At 60.5% G+C, this 12,408-nt stretch overlaps 2 protein-coding genes across 5 annotated transcripts in view; one reads left to right on the top strand and one right to left on the bottom strand.

Annotated features, from left to right (window-relative positions):
- The first annotated feature begins 188 nt into the window (after positions 1-188).
- Positions 189-5,669, top strand: TNFRSF25 (TNF receptor superfamily member 25). 3 transcript variants are annotated; one of them, XM_032300238.1, is made up of 10 exons: positions 189-789; positions 1,315-1,435; positions 1,657-1,791; positions 2,167-2,334; positions 2,433-2,511; positions 3,738-3,793; positions 3,892-3,999; positions 4,174-4,208; positions 4,659-4,839; positions 5,072-5,669. In XM_032300238.1, the coding sequence occupies exons 1-10, from the start codon at positions 541-543 to the stop codon at positions 5,398-5,400; spliced, it is 1,461 nt and encodes a 486-aa protein (XP_032156129.1). In that variant the 5' UTR covers positions 189-540; the 3' UTR covers positions 5,401-5,669. The 3 variants fall into 3 exon arrangements, with proteins under 3 accessions (XP_032156129.1, XP_032156128.1, XP_032156130.1); XM_032300237.1 differs by having other exon boundaries at positions 4,171-4,208; XM_032300239.1 differs by having other exon boundaries at positions 189-1,435; positions 4,171-4,208.
- Positions 5,670-5,871: 202 nt separating this feature from the next.
- Positions 5,872-12,408, bottom strand: part of ESPN (espin) — a 37,301-nt gene continuing 30,764 nt past the window's right edge. For both annotated transcript variants that reach the window (XM_032300241.1, XM_032300240.1), the window contains 3 exons: positions 8,890-8,969; positions 8,781-8,792; positions 5,872-6,841 (listed from right to left, as the gene is read on the bottom strand). In XM_032300241.1, coding sequence (XP_032156132.1) covers positions 6,694-6,841; positions 8,781-8,792; positions 8,890-8,969 — 240 coding nt within the window. In that variant the 3' untranslated portion in view covers positions 5,872-6,693. The remainder of the gene's footprint in view (positions 6,842-8,780; positions 8,793-8,889; positions 8,970-12,408) is intronic.

The raw sequence follows: 12,408 nt of genomic DNA, 5'->3' as shown, positions 1-12,408 counted from the left end.
TCCCACACTCAGGCCAGCTCTCTGGGGAAGGTGGGTCCCCCGTGGGGGGTCCCTTCAGGTACTTTAAATACAGAGTCTCACTCTGTTGCACAGGTTGGAATACAGTGGTGTGATCTCAGCTCACTGCAACCTCTGCCTCCCGGGTTCAAACAATTCTGCCCCAGCCCCACTGGTAGCCGGAGCTGCAGGTGTGCACCCCCATGCCCGGCTAATTTTTGTATTTTAAGTAGAGACGGGGTTTCACCATATTGGTCAGGCTGGTCTTGAACTCCTGACCTCAAGTGGTCCACCCGCCTTGGCCTCCCAAAGTGCTAGAATTACAGGCGTGAGCCACTGTACCCGTCGCCTTCAGGTACTTTTCACCCAACCCCCTCCCTGGCTGGGGGTGCGGAGGTCGAGAGAGAAGTCACTTGCCCTGTCTCTACCTTGTAGTGGTTCTCAGGGTTGGGGTGAGACTTGGTGTGGGGACTGGGATGCATCTCTGTTCTGTGGCCCTGGTCGCGTTCGCACGTTCTCCCTGGGCCTGTCAGCTGGCGCCAAATGAGCTCAGGTGGGGGGGTGGAGGTTCCCGGTCAAACTCCGTCGGGCTCCGCGGCCCCGCCCCTCCTCCAGGCGGGCCCTTCTAGATGGCGCGGGGCGGGCCCTGCGGGCGCGGGGCTAAAGGCGGAACCACGGCGGGAAGAGGGGACGGAGCCGGGAAGCCCCTGGGCGCCCGTCGGAGGGCCTAGCGCGGCGCGGAGGGCCATGGAGCAGCGGCCACGGGGCTGCGTGACGGCGGCGGTGGCTGCGGTGAGTTGAGGCGCAGGAGGCGAGGGGCAGCTTTGAGTCTTGTCCCAAGAGCCTCGACGAAGGAAGGAAGGGGCCTCCCCAGGCGCGACTGACTCCACTGCAAGCCTCGCTGGGGGCTGGGCTGGCCGCCCCTTCCGACCTAGTTGGAGGCTCCGCCAGGGCGAGGCCCTTCCACTGAGAGGAAACCCCTCCCAGGGGGTCTGAGGGCCCCAGGCAGAGAATCATCAGTGTTCCTCCCCAGCAGAAAGCATGGGTAGGGGTGGGGGCGCTGCCGGGTCCCTGCCCTGGTGGCGGAAAACTTGTGCGGGACTGGCAAGAGCCCCCTCCTCTGCCCCTCCCAAGCCCAGTGTGTGCACAGGAGAAGGAAGTTAGTCCCATCTCCACCCTGGGCACCCCTTCTGCCCGGGGCCTGGGAAGTGGGGTGCTCTGTGGACAAATGCTGGGGCCTCTGAAACGGAGGAGATGTGGCAGGGAGAGGCCCCACGTGGGCAGCTGCGCAGAGAGTCAGCAGCACCTGTCCCCCAGGCGCTCCTCTTGGTGCTGCTGGTGCCCCAGGCCCAGGGTGGCACTCGTAGCCCCAGGTGTGACTGTGCCGGTGACTTCTACAAGAAGATTGGTCTGTTTTGTTGCAGGGGCTGCCCAGCGGGTAAGTGGCCACAGGGGTGGGAGGGGCATGGGGCAGGCTGGGCTGGAGAGGTGGCGGGCAGGCCAGGGAGGTAAAAGGAGACTGGTGGAGGAGGTGGGGGGGGGCTGACAGAGAAATAGGGAGCTGGAGAGAAGGAAGGAGGGAGGGAGTGCATGGCGGGGAGCAGGTGGGGGGGTGCTGGGCAGCCCCTCTTCCTGCCTGACCCCTGCCTGGTTCCACAGGGTACTACCTGAAGGCCCCCTGCACGGAGCCCTGCGGGAACTCTACCTGCCTTCCGTGTCCTCGAGACAGCTTCTTGGCCTGGGAGAACCACCATAATTCTGAATGTGCCCGCTGCCAAGTCTGTGATGAGCAGGGTGAGGGGCTTCTCAGTGCTTGGCAGGGGGCTCCTAAGGACAGGCCTTTCAGAAGGAAGTGGCTGGCTTGGGCCCAACCTTGGGGTATGAGGGTCCTGTGCCCACCCTTGCCAGAACCCTCCACCCTGATCCTCCTTCGGGATGCCCTTGCCCCTTCTCTCTTCCTGGTGACCTTTGCGTCTGTCCATGTGCGTTGGCCTCTGGTTGGCCTTGATCTCTGAGCTTCTCTTTTAGGGTAGCCCTGCACGTGTCTGTCTCTCGCCTATTCCTGTCCCCATTATCTTGGTGGGGGAAGTCTGCCTCTGCCTTTGCCACCCCACGGGAGCCTCTGGCCCTGACCAACTCTCCATTCCCCATCTCCCTGCACCCCACCAGCCTCCCAGGTGGCCCTGGAGAACTGTTCTGCAGTGGCAGACACCCATTGTGGCTGTAAGCCAGGCTGGTTTATGGAGTGCCAGGTCAGCCAGTGTATCAGCAGCTCACCCTTCTACTGCCGACCCTGCCTAGACTGCAGGGCCCTGCACCGCCACACGAGGCCACTCTGTGAGTACCCCCACCCAGGGCTAATCTACTCCCAGACCCCCTTCCCCTGCCTGCCTTACTCCTGTCCCATGCTGACCCACGCCTATCCTGGACTGCAGGTTCCCGCTATGATACTGACTGTGGGACCTGCCTGCCCGGCTTCTATGAACACCGTGATGCCTGCGTGTCCTGCCCCACGTAATTCCTAGCTGTCTTGGGATGGAGGGAAGGGCTGCTGGGAGCAAGGTGGGGGCCTGGGGTGGGGCAGGTGCTGCCAGTTCAGGAATGGGAAGAGGGGACAGGGAGTAGAGAGCTTGGTTCTGTGGTGGGTGGGGCCCACTTCAGGCAAACTTAGATGGCAAAAGAGAAATCTATATCCACCTTAGCCAGATAAATAAGGGTGTATGCCTTCACTTTCAGCCAGCATGCCCCCACCCAACCATCCTTCCAGCCAGATATTATAGATGGATTTGTCACTTATACAGAGTCACATTGATACAGCTTTAAAACTTGGGCTGAAGGAGGTTGAGGCTGCAGTGGGCTATGATAGTGCCAATGCACTTCAGCCTGGGCAGCAGAGGGAGACCTCATCTATTAAAATCAATAAATACAAACAAACTTGGGCTTAGAGTCAGGATTGTGCCGCTGGTTCTCTAGGGTATCTTCGGCAAGTTCAGAGAATTAACCTATCTGATGTGTGGTGGCCCTTTCTGAACATGGGGATGTTAGTAGGTTCTTCACAGGCCTTTGATCTTTGATTAGAGGTAAGGGACTTTCTGTATCCATTCAAGTCTTTTTTTTTTTTTTTTTGAGATGGAGTCATGCTCTGTCACCCAGACTGGAGTACAGTGGTTCGATCTCGGCTCACTGCAACCTCCGCCACCCACGTTCAAGTGATTCTCCTGCCTCAGTCTCCCAAGCAGCTGGGACTGTAGGTGCATGCCACCATGCCTGGCCAATTTTTGTATTTTTAGTGGAGACGGGGTTTCACCATGTTGACCAAGATGGTCTTGATCTCTTGACCTTGTGATTCATCCACCTTGGCCTTCCAAAGTGCTGGAATTCCAGATGTGAGCCACCTCGCCCGGCCTCCATTCAAGTCTTTATTGAACATCTGCTATGTTCTAGACACTGTTCTAGGTGCTGGGGATACAATAGAGAACAAAATAGGCAAAAATCCCCGTCCTTTTGGGGTTGACATTCTAGTGACTCTTCAGGTAGTCTAGAAGAAGCTCAGTGAATATTATCTGCCGTTATTGTTCCTGGGGACACAATGACAGGAGCATTCTTGGGTAGAGTGAGGCTCACAGGAGAGAGGCCTGGGGAGGGAAGGGTCTCTAGGGTGGAGCAGATACTGGGCAGTCTTGGGGAGCCCCTCCTGGTGTGCACCCCCTCATCCCTCAGGCCACCCCCCTCCCTTGCAGGAGCACCCTGGGGAGCTGTCCAGAGCGCTGTGCCACTGTCTGTGGCTGGAGGCAGAGTAGGTGGTGTGCTGGGAATGCGAGTGGGAGAACTGGGATGGGCCAAGCGGAGGCGGGTGGGGGTGGTTACCACCCAACACCCACCGGCTGCTTTCAGTGTTCTGGGTCCAGGTGCTCCTGGCTGGCCTTGTGTTCCCCCTCCTGCTTGGGGCCACCCTGACCTACACTTACCGCCACTGCTGGCCTCACAAGCCCAGGGTTACTGGTAAGTACACGCAGGGTCAGGATGGGTAGCCCAGAGTCTACTCAATGCTGATACAGAAGGGGAAACTGAGGCAGGGAGTGTGGGTGCAGAGGAACCCTAGAGGAGCTGCACCAGCACCCAGGTCCAGGAGGCCTGCCTGGTTGCTGACTGACTGCAGTCTCTCTGTGTCAGCAGATGAAGCTGGGATGGAGGCTCTGACCCCACCACTGGTAAGAACTTCACTGTGTGATTCGGGCCTGCCTTCTGGAGCTGGAAGATCAAGCCTTATTGTGATCCCTAGAGCTTGGCACGTGGCCAGCACAGGATAGCCCTGGTGGATGGAGGTGTTGGGAGCTGAGTCATCAGTGGATTAGCCCAGCACAGTGCCTGCCCTCAAGGGGTGCTCAGTCAGCTGGGGTTCAGACATGTACACAGGCGCTAACAGTCCAATGGAGGGAATGCCCCATGGTGCTGCGGGACAGTAGGAAGGAGACAGGGGCAGGGGACTCAAGGCAGAGGCAAGAATTCTGCGGGGCCATAGTGAGAGCAGGGCCAACTTGGGGAGGTGTCATTGCAGGGGTGTCTGCTGACTGAACCAGGGACTGTCCCCTCCTGGACAGGCACTGCAACTAAGGGGCCTTAGCAAGCAGGACTGACCTGGGGCCCCTCTTGGCTTCCAGGCCACCCATCTGTCACCCTTGGACAGTGCCCACACCCTTCTAGTGCCTTCTGACAGCAGTGAGAAGATCGGCACCGTTCAGTTGGTGGGCAACGGCTGGACCCCTGGCTGCCCCCAGTCCCAGGAGGTCCTCTGCCCGCAGGTGACATGGTCCTGGGACCAGTTGCCCAACAGAGCTCTTGGTAAGGGATGTCAGTGGCCCGAGGCCTTGACCTCATTCTCCTGTCTGAGGCAGGAAATTGCAGTTTCACAACATATCCACTTTCCGCCCCCTAACTGACCGGGTCCATCCTCTGTGCCCTGACCGGCGGGATCCAGCGGGTTTCTGGCCTAGGGTACCTTCACGAACGCCCCTGACTCCGCCTTCTGACCGCAGCCCGCGTACCCCATTGGCTCTCTCTGGCTCTGCCCCAGGCCCCGCTCCTGTGCCCACGCTCTCGCCAGAGTCCTCAGCGGGCTCGCCAGCAGTAATGCTGCAGCCCGGCCCGCAGCTCTACGACGTGATGGATGCGGTCCCCGCCCGGCGCTGGAAGGAGTTCGTGCGCACGCTGGGGCTGCGTGAGGCGGAGATCGAAGCCGTGGAGGTGGAGATCGGCCGCTTCCGAGACCAGCAGTACGAGATGCTCAAGCGCTGGCGCCAGCAGCAGCCCGCGGGCCTGGGCGCCGTCTACGCGGCCCTGGAGCGCATGGGGCTGGACGGCTGTGCAGAGGACTTGCGCAGCCGCCTGCAGCGCGGCCCGTGACACAGCGCCCACTCGCCACCCAGGCGCTCTGGTGGCCCTTGCAGAAGCCCTAAGTACGGTTACTTATGAGTGTAGACATTTTATGTCACTTAGTAAGCCACTGGCACGGCCCTGCGTAGCAGCACCAGCCGGCCCCTCCCCTGCTCGCCCCTATCGCTCCAGCCAAGGTGAAGAAGCACGGACCAATGTCGAGAGGGGGTCAAGAAATTTCTGTTTCTTGGCCAGAGTTCGGCTGAAATTGTGGTATTAAATCTGTGGAAAAAAAAAAAGCGGCGACTTCTTGGCGTTTCTGCGGGGCTGGGGGTGTTAAGTGACCTGGACTTGTTTTCCTGGGGTAGTCGAAGGGGTCGGGAATCTTGTCACCCCTGGGTCTGGCACCCATGGTGGAGTCCATTGTGGCCTTAGCTCCCAAGCCTGCCCCTCCCGAGTCCACTCTGGCCCAATTACCCCGAGAAGAGAGCAAGCCGCAGCCACAGTCAGTGAGTGCACGGGAGCCCCGGGCGGATGAAAGTGCTTTAATGGGGCTGTGAGGTGGCAGGGTCAGGGTCGGGTGGGGTGCCAGGGACAGGGTCGGGTGGGGTGCAGCAGCTGGAGACACAGGGTCGGGGCCCCTCATCCTCTATTCACTCTACTGGGACAGTGACAAGGTCTGGGAAGCGAGGGGGCCTGGCTGGGGATGGGCGCAGACTTGAGGGAGGTGGGGCAGAGTGGGGTCCTGGGAGCCGCAACTGCGGCCCGGCCCGGCAGACAGGCAGTTTTCGTCGTTTCTGGTAAACAAATGACTGAGAGGAAACCCTCGGCGGGGATTAGAAATGACGCCCTGGCTGGGCCGGCGTAGATCTGGGTCAGGGAGTGAGGGAAAACCCCTTCCCCGAGCTCGGGGCCTGCCTCCACCCAGGATGCGCCTGCGACACCGGTTCCGGGGTGCGGGGGAGGGGGCTGCATCCTGGAGGGGGCTGAGCCCCGCAGGAAAACAGAGTCAACCATCCACGGGGCTGGGGAGAGCTCTGCACTCTTTGATAGTCAAGAAACATGCAAACATATGTAAGTCGCATGCAAATAAGCAGCATTTTTTTTGTTGTTGTTTGCATCAGCAGCTTGGGCACTTTTTCTGGGCGACTGGGGCGGTGGGTGCACTCCAGTGTCGCCAAGGGCTGGGGATGCAGGGGCCAGGGTGGGGAGTCGGGGAGGGTTTCCAGCGCCGGAGGGGAGGGCTGTGGGGCTCCCAGCCCTTCCACTGGGGCCTGGCTGGCTGGGGTTGGGGCAGGGGGCCCCTGGCAAGAGGCCTGGCTTCTAGTACTTAGCGATGTCCCCCTTCTTCAGGATGACCTGTCGCTGCCAGGGTGCCAGCTTGCTCTCATCATAACCCAGCGTCCGCAGCTTCTCTGACTGCTCCTTCTCCCGCTGCATCTCCTCCTGCTTCTGTCGCTCCTCTTCTTTCCTGAGGGTGGGGGTGGGGGCAGACCCAGTGAAGTCTGGGGCCACATATCGGGGCTGGCAGAAAGGGTGGGCTAGGCCCCAGGCAGAGGCCAGGCCACCCATGTAAGGAGTGGGTTACTGAGGGAGGGGGCTGGGTTGCTGAAGACAGAGGGGCTAGATCGGGGGCAGAATGGGGTTACCGGAGCACAGGGGAGCTGGGGGAGTGGGAGGCTGAGGCTGGGTTATTGTGGGCTGGGATGTTACTGGAAACAAAGCTGCTGGGTCACTGGCTGGCACCGTGTGAGGAGGAGGTGTGGCAGGGTGCAGTGGCAAGATGACGGGACCAGGACTTGAGTTGTTGGGGAGCTGTTGATATGAATTACTGAGGACTGGGGTGGGGCTGCTAGGGAGCAGAGAGACCATATAATTGAGAGACAACAATTGAGAATTAGAGACAGGTTATAAGAACATAGAGAGTAGATGTGCCCGTTGACAGAATAGCCACTAAACACGTGTGGCCTCTGAGCATTTGAAATGTGGCTGGTCTAAATTGTGACGGATTGCAGGTGTAAACTGTGCACCATATTTCAAAGACGAAGTTTGATTGTAATTATTAATTATTGGAGACAGGGTCTCGCTCTGTTGCCTCCCACCTCAGCATCCCAAGTAGCTGGGACCACCGGCGTGTGCCACTACACCCAGCTAATTAAAAACATTTTTTGTTGTTGTTGCAGGCCAGGTGCTGAGGCTCATGCCTGTAATCCCAGCACACTGGAAGGCCAAGGAGGGTGGATCATCTGAGGTCAGGAGTTCAAGACCAGCCTGACCAACATGGTGAAACCCCACCTTTACTAAAAATACAAAAATTAGCTGGGCATGGTGGTGGGTGCCTGTAATCCCAGCTACTTGGGAGGCTGGGGCAGGAGAATCGCTTGAACCCGGGAGGTGGAGGTTTCAGTGAGCCGAGATCCCCACTGCTCTCTAGCCTGGCTGACAAGAGTAAAACTCTGTCTCCAAAAAAAAACAATTGTTTGCAGAATGAGGTCTCACTGCATTGCCCAGGCTGGTCTCAAACTTCTGGGCTCAAGCGGTCCTCTAGCCTCAGCCTCTCAAAGTGCTGAGATTACAGGTGTAGGCCACCATGCCTGGCCAAAGACTTACAAGAGGAGTATAAAACATCTCATTAATAATTTTCATATTATTATACGTTGAAATAATAGTTCTGATATTTTGTGTTAAATAAAACTGTGAAAACTAAGCTCACCTATATTCTTCTACTGTGGCTACTAGAAATTTTTTTTTTTTTTTTGAGACGGAGTTTCGCTCTTGTTACCCAGGCTGGAGTGCAATGGCGCGATCTCGGCTCACCGCAACCTCCGCCTCCTGGGTGCAGGCAATTCTCCTGCCTCAGCCTCCTGAGTAGCTGGGATTACAGGCACGCGCCACCATGCCCAGCTAATTTTTTGTATTTTTAGTAGAGACAGGGTTTCACCATGTTGACCAGGATGGTCTCGATCTCTTGACCTCGTGATCCACCCGCCTCCCAAAGTGCTGGGATTACAGGCGTGAGCCACCGCGCCCGGCCTAGAAATTTTTAAATTACATATGTGACTCACATTATATTTCTATCGGACAGCACCGGGCTGGGTGAGATTACCAGAGGCAGAAACTACGTTCTGAGGGGCAGACAATCAAGGCGATTGATACTAGGGTGAGGTTAACTGATGGGTAGAAAAAGCCAGGTTAGTAGGAAGCAGGGACTGAGTAGCCAGGAGCAAAGTTATCAGAGCACGAGAGAGAGATTCTGAGCACAGGGGTTGGGGCATTGCCAGGAGGAAAGAGGGTGTGCTACAAGGGCTAAGGGACAGGAGGATGCGCTCAAGTCAGCCTGGATGAAGGAATGACCCTCTGCGACGTGGGTGGGGCTAAGGGTGGCAGGTTGGGGCCAGCCCTGCACTCACCGCTTCTGCTCCCTGGAAGGAAAAAGAGACAGTGTCACTTGGTACCTCCACCTCAGGGATGCAGTCAAGACCCCCTGCCAGGCCAGCCTCTGCTTGACCCCCAGCTCACCTCTCCTCTTCCAGCTTCTTCCGCAGGAGGTCCCGCCTCCAGGCAGGCATGCTGGCCAGCCGGGCCTCCTCCTCCTCCTCCTGAAACACAACCACAAAGCTTCAGGGCCCGCAGGGGCTTTGAGATAGGGGGCACCCTCAACCAGGGGACCTGAAGGAGTCAGGGTCACAGGAAGAGACCCTTTTGATGCACTTCTGTGGGACAAGTGGATGGAGGTGCCTGGTTACAGCCCCCTAGGAGCCAGCCTCCTCTCCCCTAGTAACCCAGACCCTTGTGTCCAACAGGAGGCGCCAGAGAGATCAGAGCCGAGTGGGACGGAAATAGAATAAGTAGCATGAACCCAGAGGTCCGGAGCCTGATCCCGCACAGGGGCAGGTGGACAGATGGCCCCAGGCCCAGGACCTCTGGACAGATGCAGATGTGGGCCCCCACCACCCTCTTGGCTCAGGGAGACTCAGGCTGCCCGTGGCTCCCCTGCAAAGGACCTTGCTCATGCTTGCCCTCTTCCCAACGGAGTGAACACCTGCTCTACAATCACGGGGCTGCAATGACATCGGGACAGGTGTGCTGTCCAATGTAGGCAGTTTACAGCAAAGAGTTTTATTTCCTGAATGTTACAGGAGAACAGAGGGCCTGTACACTGCACACTTCACAGACAACACTGCACACGTCCCTTGACCTCAGCCAAGGAGGTAGCTGTGAACTGCAGTGGAAAACCAGAGAGCAGACCACATTGCCGCAAGGGGAACCCGCAGCCCTCACTCAGAGGGGCTCCTTTTGCTGCCTGGCTCCACACAGAGCACAGCAAGGCCTGGGTCCCAGAGGGGGACACCTGGTTTGTTTCGTGCATGACCTGCCTATCCGGCCAAGCCCCACATCCTGCCACGATGGGACCTCAGAGGCTGAGGCGGCCTGGTCCTGGGCCCTCTGGGCGGTTCAAGGTCACCATCCTGGGTTCTTCCCGCTGCTGCCGGCCTCCAGAGGGCGTCAGACAGACGTCCAGGCACACGTTAAGATGCTCGAGGGTGAACTGCGAATTCCAAATTCCGCTGCTCAGATGTCAAATAGCTCTGCCTCCTTCTCCTTCCAGAAGGAGAAGCTGCGGTCGATGTAGCGGCAGATGTCCTCGTTGCTGAACTCGCCCATCTCAGACACCAGTTCCAACGGGTCTTCGGCGGGGCCTTCGGATCCAGGAGAGTCTGAGGTCGGGGGAGGCGCAGCGGGCGGGGGCGGCGGCTGCGGGGCAGCGGCCGGGGATTCGGGCTGCCCCTCGGGCGGGTCCCCAGTCTGAACTGGGGCGGCTTCTTCCATCCGCTCCTGTTCTTTCTCCTTCTCCTCTTCCTTTTTCTTTGCCTGTTCTTCGGGGGCTGGCTCAGTCTCCAGGCCGTCTCCGAAGAACCGGTGCCTGAGGTCCTCGAAGCCATCGCTCCAGCTGCGCCGGCCGGCCTCCACTTCCTCCAGCACCGCACGGTGGAAGAGGCGGATGCGCTCCCACGGGTGGCTGCCCAGCCGGTCGAACATCTCGTAGCACAGCAGGTGGCGGAACTTGCGCTCCTCGCGGCTCAGGCCCATCTCCAGCAGCTGGAAGTAGCCGAGCATGAAGAGGTCGAGCGTGAGGCTGTCGTAGCTCGGGGGTGCGCCGCCGTCCAGGGGCGGCAGGAAGTGCTGGGGCCAGTAAAGGCCGTGCGCCAGGCCCGGGCTTGCCGGCACGCGCCGCAGCAGGCTCCGCCAGTGGCCCAGCAGCTTGCCCACCGCCTGCCGTTGCCTCAGCAGCTGCCGCAGCCGTTCATCGGGGCCGTGGGCCACGCTGTTGCTCGCCGGCGGCCGGGGGTCATCTGTGGCGTCCGCGGCCTCCAGCCCCGGGCCGGCACCGGCGGCCACCACGCGGGGCAGCAGTCTGCGTAGGCGCGCCTGGGCGCGGTGGCCCGGGCCTCGGAAGGCCCAGCGGCGCCAGTGCTCCAGGAAGAGGTAGACGATGCGCTCCTTGCGCAGGTCGAGGTAGTCCTCGACGTCGCGCAGCTCGGTGCAGAGGGGCGGCCGTCGCGCCAGCTCCTCGGGCTCAGGCAGCGCCGCCTGGCGATCCTGCGCCTCGGGAGGGCCCAGGGTGCCCAGGGGCTCCCAGTGGGCCAGTGGGCAGTGGGCGGCGGCGGCGGCGGCGACCGCGCTGGGCTGGTTGGAGCCGGCTGCCACGTAGTCCTCTTCCAGGATGGGCTCACGGCCGGGGCCGCCGGCGGACTGCGGGGGCTTGCTGCGCGGACAGCGCGCGGGCGCCGCGTCCCGCGCGCGCAGCTCATAGGTGGCGCGGAGATGCTTTACCGAAACGCCGCACTCGAGGATCTCGCGCGCCACGGCCTCGCGGCACCAGCTGAGCGAATGCGAGCGGCCCAGACACTGCGGCCCCGGCCGCCAGGGCGCGTCGGGCAGCGGCGCCAGGGGCTGGCCCGTGTCGGCTGTCAGCAGCTCCGCCAGGTGCGCGGGCCGGCCGCCCAGCGTGGCCAGCAGCGTGGCCATGCTCTTGAGCAGCGTGGAAATCTTGCTGCACCAAGCGGGCAGGCTGGCGGCGCGGCCGTGCATGCGGCGCGGGTCGACGGTGAAGCGCGGCGCCGACAGGGCGGCTGAGACGGGCAGCAGCTGCTCCAGCTCCAGCTCCAGCTGCTCCAGGCGGTCCTCCAGCTTCTTCGCCTTGTGCAGCACCTGCAGGTTCTCGATTTGCTGCTCGATGCGGAGGATGTCGGCCTCGGTCATGAGCTCGCCGAAGGGCCCGAGGATGGCGTTGTGCTCGCTGGAGTATCTCCAGCCCTCGCGGGGGTAGCAGCATGAGCTGGCGGTCGTCAGCTAAGGCGGGGAAGACAAGAGAGGGGAGGGAGGCGCGTCTGCTTCTGGCCCAGCTCCCGCCGTTGCGCCGGGAACCTTTTGCATGTCCTAGGTGGTGTAATGGCTCCGCCGGGCTGCGTCTGCAGGGAGGGGCCGCGTCTGGCCGGCGAGGGGGTGACGCTGGGGCGAGGCTTCAGCCCGGGCCGCCGCTCCGGGCTCTGGTAATATCCACTTTGGTCGCTGGCGAGGGCCACAGCCGGTCGTTGGTCGCTGCTGCGGCGGCAAGGACGACAGGCCGGCAGACGGGGTCTCCACGCCTGGGTTAGTCGCTCATTACACCACCCAAGGAACATGCAAAAGGCGTTGAAGCTGAGAGGCGCGGTGGCCCTCCCCAATCCTATCAGATAGCAACTATTGTGAGGCCTCTCCTCCCAGACCCACGACCCCTTCTCAAGCTCCCCTGTGGTCCAAGCCTTCCTGGTCCTTGTGGGCAATGTTTTAAGTGCAGAATGAGAGGCCACTCCACGCTTAAAGAGGCTACAGCTGCCGGGCGCGGTGGCTCAAGCCTGTAATCCCAGCACTTTGGGAGGCCGAGGCGGGTGGATCACGAGGTCAAGAGGTCGAGACCATCCTGGTCAACATGGTGAAACCCCGTCGCTACTAAAAATACAAAAAATTAGCTGGGCATGGTGGTGCGTGCCTGTA

This window comes from Sapajus apella, unplaced genomic scaffold, assembly GCF_009761245.1.
Source record: "Sapajus apella isolate SASKATOON/1434 unplaced genomic scaffold, GSC_monkey_1.0 scaffold43, whole genome shotgun sequence".
Classification (NCBI taxonomy): Eukaryota; Metazoa; Chordata; class Mammalia; order Primates; family Cebidae; genus Sapajus; species Sapajus apella.
The sequence above is the reverse complement of the archived record's forward strand: the minus strand, read 5'-3'. Positions and strand labels throughout refer to the sequence as shown.

Coding starts and splice junctions, on each gene's coding strand:
- TNFRSF25 (XM_032300237.1), top strand. CDS start 541: ATGAGCTCAGGTGGGGGGGTGGAGGTTCCCGGTCAAACTCCGTCGGGC. Junction 1,792..2,166: donor CCAAGTCTGTGATGAGCAGG/GTGAGGGGCTTC, acceptor GCACCCCACCAG/CCTCCCAGGTGGCCCTGGAG. Junction 2,335..2,432: donor CCGCCACACGAGGCCACTCT/GTGAGTACCCCC, acceptor CCTGGACTGCAG/GTTCCCGCTATGATACTGAC.